The following is a 16,710-nucleotide window of genomic DNA, read 5'->3' as shown; positions in this document are numbered from 1 at the left end:
AGTAAGTAAATTGATGACTGTGACATAGTGCATTCAAATCTAGTGCAGTACTTTACATGTATATATCATACTATTGGCTACCCACTTCATTAGTGTAGAATATTTTCTTACCCACCGCATTCTCAGTAATTTCAATTACTGTCAGGCAGGTAAAAAAATATTTGCTAGTATACTTAATTGTAGGATTTTTTCAGTTTTGAGAGTTAATTAAAGTGAGTGGTCATATAATGAAAAAGGTAGATAATAAAGGCATTACATTATAAATAAATAAATTTTATTAGACAAAAAATTAGGACCAGACAAAGTTGTACAAATATATATATATACAGCAGAATATTTACAGAACAATGAAGACGTTTTATAGATAGGGAATAGAAAGATGCAATTCCAGCATTCAACATCTCATGAGGCTAAACATTGCCTACAGTTGTGTAACAGGTTTAAAAAAAAAACGGCATCATTATGTATTTGATTATTAGGACTTCTGTGACAAGACTGAGAAAAAAAAAAGAAGTCTTACTGTTCCAAAAGTTGAATATAACTATTCATAAGTTCTTTATACCCCTATTCAGTGTGGAAAGAAATATAAATACACATGGTTCAAATTAAGAGATGCAAAGCAGTTTCCTGTAAGAATTTGTAGTAATAGAGGCCTAGTGAAATCTTCTAATATCAAAAGAAGAAATGTACAGCACTGAAAAATTAAAAGATATCTAACATTCTATTAGAATATAATTTCAACTGTAATGTGGATAAATATCTTAACACAACAGCTATGGATGTCATAATATGTCCCTAAGTGAAAAGAAAAACAATAAAGAGATAGCAGAAAAGCTGGGCACCATGAATCAATGGAATATGCTTAAATGGGTTTGTATTGAACAAGTTCCTTATACAGTTTATATGTATATATATACTACCAATTTAATATTCTTGAAAAATATATTCTCCAACACTTTAATCTGTTATTTTTTCACATTTTGACTATCAAAGACATTCAGGCCTCCAGTTTAAAGAATTCTTCATGCAGATCTGATCGTTCTGATAGCATGCTAAGAATACAAATTGATTTGCCCACACTTACACAGCATAGTGTGCGAATCGTAAAATTACTTTGTCCCAACACTAGAGTCTTCCTTAACAATGCTTTTGATTAATCATGCAATTATATGGCAGGTACAACTTGACATTAAATACAAACTATTCTGTAATACATTTAACTTTCCAGAATAAAATCCTTCCATGTAATTATTTAATAACTTTTTTCATGGATCTCACCTCTTTTCATAGATACTATTCAGAATTTTCTAAAGTTAAAAAGGCAGTGCAGTGCTAAACTATGTACTATCAAAACCCCAAACCTCTAGTGAAACTATTTGAACTAAATTTTTCATCACTGTACAGTTCTCACCTATATTTGGAAGTTATGTTCGGGGTGCTGCCACTATTTGCGTGGAGCATATTTTATCATCCTATAATTGCAAGCCTGACTTTAGCTAAATTTCCAACTCAAAACTGCAAAATCTTGTTTTCACATAAGTTCTTAATTCCAAGCTATGATATTTCAATTTCCAGCAATATAAATGCTCATTTGAATTTTCTCATCGCTGAAACACCTTCAATTTCAAATTATTTATGGGTCTTGAATTCACTAAAATAACTTCTAAACCAACCAGTTTATCACTATGAGACCTTTAACTGACCATCAGCGATGACTAATGAAATTTTTAGTTAAATAGTTAAATTTTTGCATCTTATGGTACACTACCTGAAATGATAAATCTACAAATATTGAAAGAACTAAAATTTGTTTCAAGGAAAAGGCTTTTGATAAAGAAAAGACCTGTATTTAATGTAACATACCCATTTGTCCATATAGTCCACTGATTGAGATCACAGATATTCAATCATTCTACTGTACTATAAAATATAGCGAGAAGCAAACATGTGGATGTGGCCTCTCAAAAAAAAAAAAAAAAAATGTTAACTGCCATTTCTCTCGGGGCAAATTAACCTTTCAGTCTATAAGCAGTAGTCTTTGTGAAATTAAAGAAAAATAAAATGTACAGCATAAAGATCATAAGTATTTTTTTTTGTAAAAATCACTAAAGATGGGAAACTCACTTAGTCAAGCACCAGTCATGATTCTAAAATGGTGATCTGTCCATTCCACTTAACACTTTAGTTTTGGCATAACATCTTTCATAAAACACACACCACGTTCAAGGAACCACCCTTTCACAAAGCCAAACTTATTAGCCAAGCAGTCAAATGTAATTTTTTTCACAATAAGTCATCCCCGAGATATTATCACCCTTAAAAGAATTTCAGTGTTCATCAGCAACACGATCTTCCAGCACTATCACGGCACGACTGAAAACTACGTAGGTTTTCAGTCAGTTCTCCACCACGTAGCACCTCATGGAGACCTTCTCCAGAAACTACTGGAGCTTCAAACTATAAGGATTTGCAGTTATCTCTTTGGATTGAATAGAATGAATGGGTTGCTCCAAAGGCATCATTGCTTATGGTGTAAGCAACTTTGGTGGGATCAAATGACAATGTCCAGCAAGATCCTGGCTGAGACGTCAGAGCTCTCTGCCTGTCTTTCATTTCCAAAGCAGAAATGGGATGAAGGCATCCTTCTTGAACCAAACCTCACGGCGTCAGAGGCATTCCTTTTACAGATATCTGTCGGGGTTGAAGGGGGTGCTGTCATTCACCGAAACTGGCATTGACATGGGCACAGGAACTCCCCCAATCCGGAGGTCATCCATGTCACCCCAGCCATTGCTTATCTCAACTGGTCCGGTGACCTGTGAAAGAAAGAAAAAAAGTTGAGTAACCAAATCATTATTTACTGTAATGTTGATAAGTAATAGATACGGTATGTCCGTTGAATAATACCCTCAAAGATATATATCTAATCCTGAAAATACTATAATGTTACTTTGGCGTCTATTTATAATAAAATTAGTGAAAAGTAAGAAAATTAAAGAAAAAAATTCAAGTTATTAATTTTGGGAACCATATGTTATCAATCACTAATGTTTAGTCATTAGGGGATTAACATAATCAAATCAGTAAAATAATGAAATGAGAAATTCAGTATGCAATAAAATTTATAAAATTAATGATTTACACTAAACAATCTTAAAATCCCTGAACCAAAAAAAAATGTCTTATTCTTTTACTTCTCATTACACAGACAAAACAAAAAAATTTCTTATTCTTTTACTTCTCATTACACAGACAAAAAAAAGGTCTTATTCTTTTACTTCTCATTACACAGACCAAAAAAAATGTCTCATTCTTTTACTTCTCATTACACAGACAAAAAAAAAAAAATGTCTTATTCTTTTACTTCTCATTACACAGACCAGAAAAAATGTCTTATTCTTTTACTTCTCATTACACAGACAAAACAAAAAAAAATGTCTTATTCTTTTACTTCTCATTACACAGACCAAAAAAATTTCTTATTCTTTTACTTCTCATTACACAGACAAAACAAAAAAATGTCTTATTCTTTTACTTCTCATTACACAGACCAAAAAAAATGTCTTATTCTTTTACTTCTCATTACACAGACAAAACAAAATAAATGTCTTATTCTTTTACTTTTCATTACACAGACAAAACAAAAAAAATGTCTTATTCTTTTACTTTTCATTACACAGACAAAAAGAAATGCCTTATTCTTTTACTTCTCATTACACAGACAAAAAGAAATGCCTTATTCTTTTACTTCTCATTACACAGACAAAAAAATGTCTTATTTTTTTACTTCTCATTACACAGACAAAAAAAATGTCTTATTCTTTTACTTCTCATTACACAGACAAAAAAATGTCTTATTCTTTTACTTCTCATTACACAGACTTTTTTAAAAAAATGTCTTATTCTTTTACTTCTCATTACACAGCCAAAAAAAATGTCTTATTCTTTTACTTCTCATTACACAGACAAAAAAAATGTCTTATTCTTTTACTTCTCATTACACAGACAAAAAAAATGTCTTATTCTTTTACTTCTCATTACACGGACAAAAAAAATGTCTTATTCTTTTACTTCTCATTACACAGACAAAAAAAAATGTCTTATTCTTTTACTTCTCATTACACAGACAAAAAAAATGTCTTATTCTTTTACTTCTCATTACACAGACAAAAAAAATGTCTTATTCTTTTACTTCTCATTACACAGACAAAAAAAATGTCTTATTCTTTTACTTCTCATTACACAGACAAAAAAAATTCTTATTCTTTTACTTCTCATTACACAGACAAAAAAAAATTTCTTATTCTTTTACTTCTCATTACACAGACAAAAAGAAATGCCTTATTCTTTTACTTCTCATTACACAGACAAAAAAAAAATGTCTTATTCTTTTACTTCTCATTACACAGACAAAAAAAAATGTCTTATTCTTTTACTTCTCATTACACAGACAAAAAAAAATGTCTTATTCTTTTACTTCTCATTACACAGACAAAAAGAAATGCCATATTCTTTTACATCTCATTACACAGACAAAAAGAAATGCCTTATTCTTTTACTTCTCATTACACAGACAAAAAAAAATGTCTTATTCTTTTACTTCTCATTACACAGACAAAAAGAAATGCCATATTCTTTTACATCTCATTACACAGACAAAAAGAAATGTCTTATTCTTTTACTTCTCATTACACAGACAAAAAAAATGTCTTATTCTTTTACTTCTCATTACACAGACAAAAAAAATGTCTTATTCTTTTACTTCTCATTACACAGACAAAAAAATGTCTTATTCTTTTACTTCTCATTACACAGACAAAAAAAATGTCTTATTCTTTTACTTCTCATTACACAGACAAAAAGAAATGCCATATTCTTTTACATCTCATTACACAGACAAAAAGAAATGTCTTATTCTTTTACTTCTCATTACACAGACAAAAAGAAATGCCTTATTCTTTTACTTCTCATTACACAGACAAAAAAAAATGTCTTATTCTTTTACTTCTCATTACACAGACAAAAAGAAATGCCATATTCTTTTACATCTCATTACACAGACAAAAAGAAATGTCTTATTCTTTTACTTCTCATTACACAGACAAAAAAAATGTCTTATTCTTTTACTTCTCATTACACAGACAAAACATACTATGATATTGAAAAGTTAAAACAAAATAATCCTAAATGAAATACTAGTTGGTCCCGAGCATGGAAAAGCTTTTATTTGTTTCATGATCATCATCGATTCCATGGCGCCTTTGTTTCGGTAGAAGGGAATATCCCAAGACATTTAACTAACGTGTGGAGGAATTCCCGGCACTGGAATGTCGACGTGGCTACCGCCGTTCCAGCCAGACACGCTGGCACCGACCTGGAACCCCCCCCCCCCCCCCCTTCTCACACCCAACCCGCTGTAATAAGTCTGGGTCCTGAATTTCCGACACTACCAAATGTTCACCAAAAAGTATATAAATTATTGTTTTTGAGTAACTAAGAATTAAAATCAAGATGTGTGATGTAAATTGTTAAATTAGATGGATTTGTTTATAGAAAAATGCAATTAAATGTGATTATACTGTAAATATTGTGATTGTAAAGAAAATGTAATTTAACTTTTTCATAAAAAGATAAAAAAAAACTTACTGTAACATTTCGTCTATGTTTTTTTATACAGCTAAGTAGACATTAAATGTTAATTTTCAATTAGCTTTTCAATCCACATGATAATCTAAAATAATTGATGAGTGATCTTATTTTTGTTGTCCTAAGTATATGGCCATAAATAGTATACAAGCTAAATAAATATTTCGCATTTCCAACAATACTTATTGTAACATTTCGTCTGTTTTCTTTACATAGCTAAGTAGAGATTAAATGTTAATTTTCAATTAGCTTTTCAATCCACACGAGAATTTAAAACAATTGATGAGTAAATACTGCTTCTACAGGTTTATCAACTGGTGGATAACTTCATTTGATGGAGAGAGACCGAAACTGCTTATGAATTAATAACATAGCAAATTATCAGTTGTAGAACTTGGTATTAAAAAAACCTTAGATCCCAAATGAAATTAATTTGTAATAAAATAAAATAACTTTTATTTAAGCTATCTATGTGCCAAAAGTGTGACCACCCTCAGTGAATGGTGGGAAATGAAACTAACTTTTATAAGATCATTTTAATAAAATGTCTAAGATCATCTATTCTATGTAAACGATGAATATCTCAAAGTTTTTCTGTTGCCCTATGTATATGACCATAAATAGTATACAAAGTAAATAAATATTTCGCACTTAACCGACACTAAAATCGAGCGAGGAATGCGACGTCATATTTACTATCGCGACCTTACAACATTTTAATGATTGAGGGGAATCCCACGTTTTTCGTTGCATGGCACTACGTCGTCGTTCGTCTGGAATGTGCGCAATTTTTCGTGCGCGTCAACATCCCGTTGTCAAAAGACGGAATTATTTCTGTCACATTCCTATACAGCACTCGAGGCTCGAACATCTCTACTTTATATAGGATACATTTCAGCAGTTTAAGGTAATTCAAACCCGGATAGGATCGAATATACGAAGAGTATTTGCGGGGTTCTACCTTGTGTAACCCAAACAAAAGAACCTTCTTCCTGGTAATCAATAGACAGAGTTATTTCAGACTCACATTCCTATAGAGCACTCGAGGCTCGAACATCACCACTTTATATAGAGTACATTTCAGCAGTTTAAGGTAAATCAAACCCGGATGAAGTGATGATTACAATCGAATACACGAAGAGTATTTGCAGGGTTCTACCTTGTGTAACCCAAACAAAACAACCTTCTTCCTGGTAATATAAACAAAGGGAGTGAGACTGTGGGAGGGAAGTCCCAATCCACCATTGATTTATTAAAACCGGGAGGTCATTCACGTAGAACACCTTTTTTAACGTCTCTCTGAATTAATGAATTCTAACTGATAAGATACAGAGCATAATATAAACTGGAAAGAAATTATTTTCACACACCAAGGCCCGCCTGAACAGACTTTTAGTGTCTGATGGAGGGCGAGAAATAAACCCGTAAAAGTAAAGTACTGTAAGGAAATAGTATGTATATCTAATTGTTTATATGTATTACCATGTTTTTTAAGTTACGACTAAAACTTTGGCACGTGTTCAGTATATTTATTGCAATATCATCAATAAGAGGAGAGAATCGCATAACTTTAGACATTATAATAAACTGCCAACTGAAATGAAGGCCCTAAAGGGAGCAATTGAATTTAAGAAGAAACGAAAGACATTACTTTTCACAAGATCATATGATTTGGAAGATGCTACAATCAAAGAATTGTATAAGTTATAATGAAAATGTTTCGTTAGATGATTGATATGGACCCGCCCGAGAAGTAGTTCACTCGACTTCAGTGGAGGGTTGGATTTAAACCCAAAACAAGTAAACAAGTAAGTAATGTTACGAGCACAAACAACGAAAGAACGATTCTGAAGACGAGGTCGTTTATTCCGTGTTTCTCTCTCTTCCCAATCCCATCAACTCGAGAAACCTCAACATCACGAGCAATTCCTCAGCACCAAAAAGGAGTCTCAGAAAAACTTGCTTATTTTCAACGCTGTTACTACATTTCTCCTGCATCCACATCCTGGACAAAGCAAACACGGTTAAGAGTGTTTGGGTGAGAGGTATCCTCCAAGCCACAGGGATATTACTTATGGGATTCCGGTACCTAGTCTTACTTATGGGATTCCGGTACCTAGTCTTGGCATTTCTGGGATTTTGTTAAGGAGCACGAATAAGTGACGACCGTCTAATATTTGTGGCATGATGACATTTCAAGGAAATTTGACTAGGATTATGCGCAGTCATAAAGATGGAAGTGAGCAAGGTTAAGGGGGAAAAGTCATGGAGGTAGATTTTAATTGCAGGGCAGCCTTCAAGAAAAACCTGAAGACTTATCTTTTTAGAAAGTGTTATAACAGTGACCTGAAAACTATTAAGCCTGAATACAAATGCTAGCGAAATAACTGATAAGATACAGAGCATAATATTAACTGGAAAGAAATTATTTTCACACACCAAGGCCCGCCTGAACAGACCTTTAGTGTCTGATGGAGGGCGAGAAATAAACCCGTGAAAGTAAAAAGTAAAAGATGGCACTATAACACAGGGCAACAAGGAAGAAGCGTCCATGGCAAATAAGGTGCTATGGAAAATGAGCAAAGATGAAAGACCTTCGTCTCTTGAGCTACTGAGATACAAATGCAATTAGTAAACTTTTTGAAAAAGTGAAATTGAGTCAAATCAAAGGAATAATAGTAAACTTTTTGAAAAAGTGAAATTGAGTAAAATCAAAGGAATAATAGTAAACTTTTTGAAAAAGGGAATTTTACATAGTAAACTTTTTGAAAAAGTGAAATTGAGTAAAATCAAAGGAAGAATTGAAGAAAAGACACTTATATAAATAAGCTTGCGGTGGAATGAAAGGAAAATCGACAGCTGACCATCTGATAACACTTAACACAATCTTAGATTACAGAAAAGTACTTGGCGGTGCCAACTTCCCCTGGCTGATTGCATAAAAGGGGCTAAGAGAATGGTAGGGTGTTAAGACCCCTCAATAATAAAGGAAATAAACAATAGCAAGAACGGCGACGGACACTCGGGAGGGAAAAAAACCGAAGAAATAGGGATGAAGGGAAAGTTAAAGCAAGGTACAATATTTGGCCCGAAATTATGTTCAATAGTTATAGATATGGTAAATAATGTGGATAATGTGGGAGGGTGGGCTGTGGCACCCTAGCAGTACCAGCAGAAGTCGGTTGAGTCCCTTGTTAGGCTGGGAGGAACGTAGAGAGTAGAGGTCCCCTTTTTTGTTTGTTTTATTTGTTGATGTCGGCTACCCCCCAAAATTGGGGGAAGTGCCTTGGTATATGTATGTATGTATGGTAAATACTACAAGTCAGAAAAGTGTCACAACTATGAGGAAAGTTGAAATTGACATGATGTTCCGCAGCAATAAACTGCCATATTAAGGAAATATTGGAAAATGTTCACATTCAGCACCCACCTTTAAAGTCTAAAATGTTAATAATCGGTATTATTATTATTATTACTATCCAAGCTACAACCCTAGAGGGAAAAGCAAGATGCTATAAGCCCAGGGGCCCCAATAGGGAAAAATAGCCCAGTGAGGAAAGGAAATAAGGAAATAAATAAATGAAGAGAACAAATTAACAATAAATCATTCTAAAAAAGGCAACAACGTCAAAACAGATATGTCACCTATAAACTATTAACAACGTCAAAAACAAATAAACTATAAAAAGACTCATGTCCGCTTGGTCAACAAAAAAGCATTTGCTCCAACTTTGAACTTTAGAAGTTCTACTGATTCAACTACCCGAATAGGAAGATCATTTCACAACTTAAGTAAGGAGGAGGATAAGCTAGTGAGTGGGAAGGATAAAATGGAGAGATAAGAATGACAGAATATATTTTGGGGATTGGTGCAATGAAAAGAAAGATCATAAATTGGGCATTAAAAGCAGTACGAAGTGTGACATAATTAAGTAAGGAAATGTGGCAATAGTGGGGGAGATATGACCCTAGATATAAGAATTAAAATATATGAAACGGTAGTGATCCAAATCATCTTGGATAATGTAGAAACACGGAGAAGGATAAATGAAAGAAATTGAAGAACTGGAAAGCATGCAACATAACATACAGGGGACTGATAGCTGGAACAGGTATATAACCTATAGAAAAAAGGATGGAATCTAAACAAAAAATATTGTAGAAGTCAAAATGAGTTGACTTTATAAAGAATGTTGGGATGAAAGTTGGATAGAAATATGTAGTTTGAAATAAATAATTCTTCGTATTGTTTTCCTTATTTCTCAACGAGAGGCCAAATGCACACACGAACAGAGGTAATTCCCAGGGTTTTAATTAAGAATCGGCTGCGTAAAATCACAAATTATTAGTAATTTGTATTTTTCCTAACATACCGAGAACTACTTTCATAGGAGTTACCTGGAACTTCCTCTCAATCGACCCGAGTTTTGTGTAGTTTACCCTACTCCCGTTTTCTATAATGGTAGGCCTAGGCGGAAGGAATTAGACATTTCAATGCAAGGGACCCTTGAACGCGCATGTTTATGGCATAACCCTTACCTACCCAAATCTACAGCACGCTGTTAAACAAACCTACCTCATCGTAGTCAAGGTCATCATCGGCTGTGAGGTAGGTGGGAAGAGCATCTCCTGGGGCCCCCATACTAAGCAGTAGATTGGCTATCCCCGTGGCCCCGTTTGCCAACGCCAACTGAAAATAATAACATTGATTTAACATAAAGAAGAGATTATACACAAGGCTTATAACTGAAAGAAAATATCTTTTCCACACACTACAAGAGTCCCTTGTTAGGCTGGGAGGAACGTAGAGAGTAGAGGTCCCCCTTTTTTTTTTTTTTTTTTTCATTTTTTGATGTCGACTACCCCCCAAAATTGGGGGAAGTGCCTTGGTATATGTATGTAAATATGTACAAGAACCAATATTCACAGGCTTATAACCGTAAGACAATCTTTTCATAAAACTACATTAATATTCATCTCTTGTTAGGCTGGGAGGAACGTAGAGAGTAGAGGTCCCCTTTTTTGTTTTGTTTCATTTGTTGATGTCGGCTACCCCCCAAAATTGGGGGAAATGCCTTGGTATATGTATGTAAATATGTATGTATGTACAAGAACCAATATTCACAGGCTTATAACTGTTAAGACAATCTTTTCATAAAACTACATTAATATTCATCCACGAGTTTACATTTTCCGAAAAACAATCCCACTCTACTGACCTGGTAAGGCGAAAGGCCAGCGTAGGTCTCTAGGGTGAGAGAGACCCGACAGGATTCAGCCAAGAAGGCGACAAGGGTTTGATCACGTGCCTCCACGGCGTAGTGCAAGGCAGTTCGGCCACTCTTTCCTTCCTATCATGGGAAAAAAATAATCATTCGGTTACATTATGATGGGCAGATACATTGGTTTAAGGTATTCACTAAGGAAAGAACATTAGAAGAAAAATATGCGCAATATATATATATATATATATATATATATATATATATATATATATATATATATATATATATATAGTATATATATATGTATATACATATATATATATATATATATATATATATATATATATATATATACAGTATATATATGTATGTATATATATATATATATATATATATATACAGTATATATATATATATATATATATATATATATATATATATACAGTATATATATGTATGTATATATATATATATATATATATATATACAGTATATATATATATATATATATATATATATATATATATATATACAGTATATATATATATATATATATATATATATATATATATATATATACAGTATATATATATACAGTATATATATATATATATATATATATATATATATATATATATATATATATATATATATACAGTATATATATATATATATATATATATATATATATATATATATACTGTATATATATATATACTGTATATATATATATGTATATATATATATATATATATATATATATATATATATATATATATATATATATATATATATATATATACACGTGTGTGTAATCTATATGATCAATGTTTAAGTAACCTACAGACTGAATCATAATGTTCAAATGGGAATAATACAAAATACGAAAAAAATATTTCACGACTACAGACTATAAAATACTTCGCAGGCAAATAACATAAATGCGCATAGGGTAAATGATGTAAATAACAGCCATTAACCATTTCTAACTAACATGGCCTTGTGTCTTTAGTTTGAAACGTTATCAACACTTTGTATGACACAATGAAAAAATAAACATTCGAAGAAACATATCCTTTATTCTCAAAGATCTTCGCTTCGATTATATGCAAACATGAATTGTTATCTGTAAACAGCACAGATAAGATGAACATATAACTCGATAACACTAACCCTTGCATTGATGTCTGCTCCGTACCACGTTAAATGCTGTAAAATTTCTTTGTGACCTCCTTGTGCCGCAATGTGAATACACGTTTGACCTGAAAGGAAAGAAAATCCATGTAAACAAAATGTACTTCAGGGAACTTACATACTGGTTGTATTATTATTATTAAATGCTAAGCTACAACCCTAGTTGGAAAAGCAGGATGCTCTAAGCCCAGGGGCCCCAACAGGGAAAATAGCCCAGTGAGGAAAGGAAATAAGGAAAAAAAAATATTTTAGGAATAGTAACAAAATGTACTTCAGGGAACTTAGATACTGGTTGTATTATTATTATTATTATTATTAAATACTAAGCTACAACCCTAGTTGGAAAAGCAGGATGCTATAAGCCCAGGGACCCCAACAGGGAAAATAGCCCAGTGAGGAAATGAAATAAGGAAAAAAAATATTTTAGGAATAGTAACAATATTAAAATAAATATTTCCTATTTAAACTATAAACACTTTACCAGAACAAGAGGAACAGAAACTAGATAGAAAAGTGTGCAAGAGAACTCTAAACCAAGGCAGTGTAGTCAAGTTATTTCTTTATATCATTTGTATGAGATTCTCATTTTACTGAAGTTTTTATCTATATTTTTTTTTTTTGGTCGGTATTCAACAATTAAGCAATGCATGTGAAAGCATCTATTTCCTTATTTATATGGGGGGAACGGCTTAGCACATAGGCTAACACAACTCTGGTTGTCACTGTGCTTAAGGAAACACAGCTTGCATTTTAATTGAGTAGGCCTACTTTCTACACTGAACTTTCCCTGAAAACATTCTCAACGGATCATTCTCAGGCTTCATTACAAAAAAAAAAAAAAAAAAAAAAAAAAAAAAAAAAAAAAAAAAAAAAAACTTCAACTTTCTCTAAAATTACTGACGTAAAATTCAATACCTGTCTAACGATTTTCTTTGGCGAAAACGAGACATTGACATGGTAAAGGACAAGTAACAAATGCTGTATAATAGTGAACATTCTTATAAATGACCGTCCTAAGTGAAAGGTTACAAGTCAAAATGACCTTAATACTCCTTCCTCTCTCTCTCTCTCTCTCTCTCTCTCTCTCTCTCTCTCTCTCTCTCTCTCTCTCTCTCTCTCTCTCTCTCTCGTGATACGGAATTTCACTAGTATTGGTTTAAAAACCTGTCTATTATTTTTCATTTAGAAAATTATTGATTTCTTCCATCCGGAATTGACCACACTATTCCTACTAGTTTTCTATTTCTTTTCTTTCCAGTCTGGGTTACAAAACTGCGGAATATTCTAATTATTAAAAAAGGAGATTAGTAAAGAAAGCCTAACCCATCTCTGGTCGTAGGTCTAAAAAAAGATTCAGTTCCTCCCAACGAAAGAACAAGTGCGTTTGACGCACTCAGGATATCGTGTAAAGAAATTCCGCATTGATAATAAAACTCCCTGAGATTCCTGTTGCACGAGCAGGATTGAATAAGGAAACTGCGTATGGTTTTCAGAACCATCCTTTGCTAGTCTTCCACAATAAATTTAAATAATCTCCAATTCATGAAGTCAATCGACACCGAGATTAATTTCATTTCAACGGAGCCCGAAGTCAAAATAAACTCAAGGTCATTAAAGAACTGGGTTTCCCTCGGGAGATTAAGCCATTATCCGACCAGTTATTTTTCATAAACATATTGTTAAGATGAAATGTAACCTCAATTACATAAGTTGGTCAACACTAATGGTACGCATATAAGAAAAAAAAAAGTTCTCTCCCTCCCCCATACCAACACTCTTCCTTCCCTTTTTCAATGGCGTTGAAAAGAGGGGAGGGGGTACTGAGGCGTTGGCAAGCCAGGACTTGTGTACATATACATATATGGTCATGGAGGCTGCTTGCCACCAACTAAGTTCCTGCCAAGTATTCTGAGATGAAACATACTATCATTGGGACCAGGAACTGCAGGCGACATGGGATTTCCTTAGAAAACTCGTGTCTTCTCCGTAGGATCTTAAAACCATAACAATCAATGACTATTTCGATGAATTATGCCAAAACACCCATTTGGCAGAGGAATGGCATTCAAGACAAAGGAGGGGGAAGGGGTTGGGGGGGGGTAGCTAGATGCTTCTACTTCTCTCTTGTGCGAGTGAGAATTTTGCGGCGGGACAGCCATGTGTGTGGGTTGCCAACCCTGCTGTTGGTGCAGAGGGGTTTTCCCGCTGAGGTTTTCGTCCAGCCGTGACAAAAAGACAACATCCCCCCCTACCCCCCCCACCCCCACCCGAGTGCCCCCCCCCCCCTAGACTCACGCCGCAAATACCACACTCAAACGCACAAATAACTACAGGCTATATTTACCTCGGTTCACCTGATTTATATACGGAGATACGAGTTGATCCTAGCACGGTTTTCCGAGCATGTGCCGGTCCTATCTAGTTATCGAGGGCCATAGGAGAATCAACAGGGGAAAGGTGGCACACAACCCCCAACACAGAAAGTTTATTTACAACTTGGTTTTTATGTTTTGTTTTATTTACACGTTAATTCTTAAATGTCCCATTATTATTATTATTATTATTACTATCCAAGCTACAACCCTAGTTGGAAAAGCAAGATGCTATAAGCCCAGGGCCTCCAACAGGGAAAAATAGCCCAGTGAGGAAAGGAAATAAGGAAATAAATAAATGAAGAGAACAAATTAACAATAAATCATTCTAAAAACAGTAATAACGTCAAAACAGACATGTCATATATAAACTATTAACAGCATCAAAAACAAATAAAGAATACTTTAAGACTTGAAAAATGTCCTTAAGTTTTTCATTATTTGTTACTTAGAAAATTTTCCTAAAATTTCACTATATATCAAAGTAATAGAAAACTGCAATATTCTTTAATATAGATAAAAGATGATTCTTCGAAGGAAATATGTAACATGCAAAATTGTTTTTCCTATAAGGAAAAAAATTCTAGGTGTATTACATTGAGGACACTGCGTAACTGAAATTATAAAAAGACTGATTTCCCTTGGAAATAAACAACAACTTTCAGGTCAATATACAGTATATATATATATATATATATATATATATATATATATATATATATATATATATATATATATATACATATATATATGTATATATATATATGTATATATATATATGTATATATATATATATGTATATATATATATATATAATATATATATATATATAATATATATATATATATATATATATATATATGTGTGTGTGTGTGTGTATATATATGCTCTCTCTCTCTCTCTCTCTCTCTCTCTCTCTCTCTCTCTCTCTCTCTCTCTATATATATATATATATATATATACATATACATATGTGTGTGTGTGTGTGAAACATATAAATAAATAAAACCGAACACCACAATGAACTAGAAGGGATGAAGGGTATATTATCTTGGCGCTTCCAAAAGAATTCACATTTGACGTGTGGTGTGGTGGGTCTCAACACCATACCATAATCGGTAATAAAACGAAAATGTTAGTAAGGTATTGAGGGTAGGTGGGGGGGGGGGGAGGGGCAGGAGGGGAATTCAGGGGTGTAGGGAAGGGGGGGTGGCAAGAGGTGGGTGCCATTAGTCTGGTCATGTGGTTTCTTTGGCACACAATTTTGTGACGTCACTGGCCGCCCTTCCTGCCGATGCCACCCACCGGCGAGGACCCGCCCGCCCGCCCACCCTCCTCTCTGAATTTCCCGTAACAAAACCATTAGGGTTATTTATAAGGATTTCGTTTCATAATTAGTATGCGTGGATCACGCGGTCATCCATCATATGATCACTCAGATTAATGACATATTACGCTACGAATTTTTTTTTATTTAAGATTTGGATATCAAATTATACGGCGTTTTGTAAACCATTCCATTTGGAATTTAATAAATATATCAGAATGTATTTCCCGATATGAAGTTGACTCTACACAGATTTGTTCATATTTGACATCTCACGATGCTACAACGCAACGTACAAAATCAATAAATATATCAGAATGTATTTCCCGATATGATGATGCTACAACGCAACGTACAAAATCAATAAATATATCAGAATGTATTTCCCGATATGAAGTTGACTCTACGCAGGCACAGTACACAGATTCGTACATATTTGACACCTCATGATGCTACAACGCAACGTACAAAATCAATAAATATATCAGAATGTATTTCCCGATATGATGATGCTACAAAGCAACGTACAAAATCAATAAGTATATCAGAATGTATTTCCCGATATGATGATGCTACAACGCAACGTATAAAATCATTAGAATAAGTTTACCAAAGCGCTCACAGGTAGTTTATATAGGAAATATTTATTTCAATGTTTTTGCTGTTCTTAGAATATTTTATTTTTCCTTGTTTCCTTTCCTCACTGGGCTGTTTTCCCTGTTGGAGCCCCTGGGCTTATTGCATCCTGCTTTTCCAACTAGGGTTGTAGCTTAGCATTTAATAATAATAATAATAATAATAATAACGGAAAAGATACATTTTTCTTGTATACAAGTTGGAATCTAGATCACTAGGACTGGAGCTGTGACCGGGGAGGTCACTCAATGCAACATGAATTATAATTTAAGATGCTGTACAGCAGGATAATGGGTATTAGAAAGTGGGA

General features: G+C 33.4%; 1 protein-coding gene across 1 annotated transcript in view; it reads right to left on the bottom strand.

Annotated features, from left to right (window-relative positions):
* Positions 1-257: 257 nt before the first annotated feature.
* The window catches only part of LOC137648885 (NF-kappa-B inhibitor alpha-like), a 44,755-nt gene continuing 28,302 nt past the window's right edge, over positions 258-16,710 (bottom strand). The window contains 4 exon segments of the mRNA XM_068382064.1: positions 258-2,816; positions 10,223-10,336; positions 10,866-10,997; positions 12,045-12,133. Of these exon segments, the coding sequence (XP_068238165.1) occupies positions 2,682-2,816; positions 10,223-10,336; positions 10,866-10,997; positions 12,045-12,133 (470 nt within the window). The 3' untranslated portion in view covers positions 258-2,681.

This window comes from Palaemon carinicauda, chromosome 1 (assembly GCF_036898095.1).
Source record: "Palaemon carinicauda isolate YSFRI2023 chromosome 1, ASM3689809v2, whole genome shotgun sequence".
Classification (NCBI taxonomy): domain Eukaryota; kingdom Metazoa; phylum Arthropoda; class Malacostraca; order Decapoda; family Palaemonidae; genus Palaemon; species Palaemon carinicauda.
Note: the sequence above shows the minus strand (reverse complement) of the source record. Positions and strands in the feature narration are given on the sequence as shown.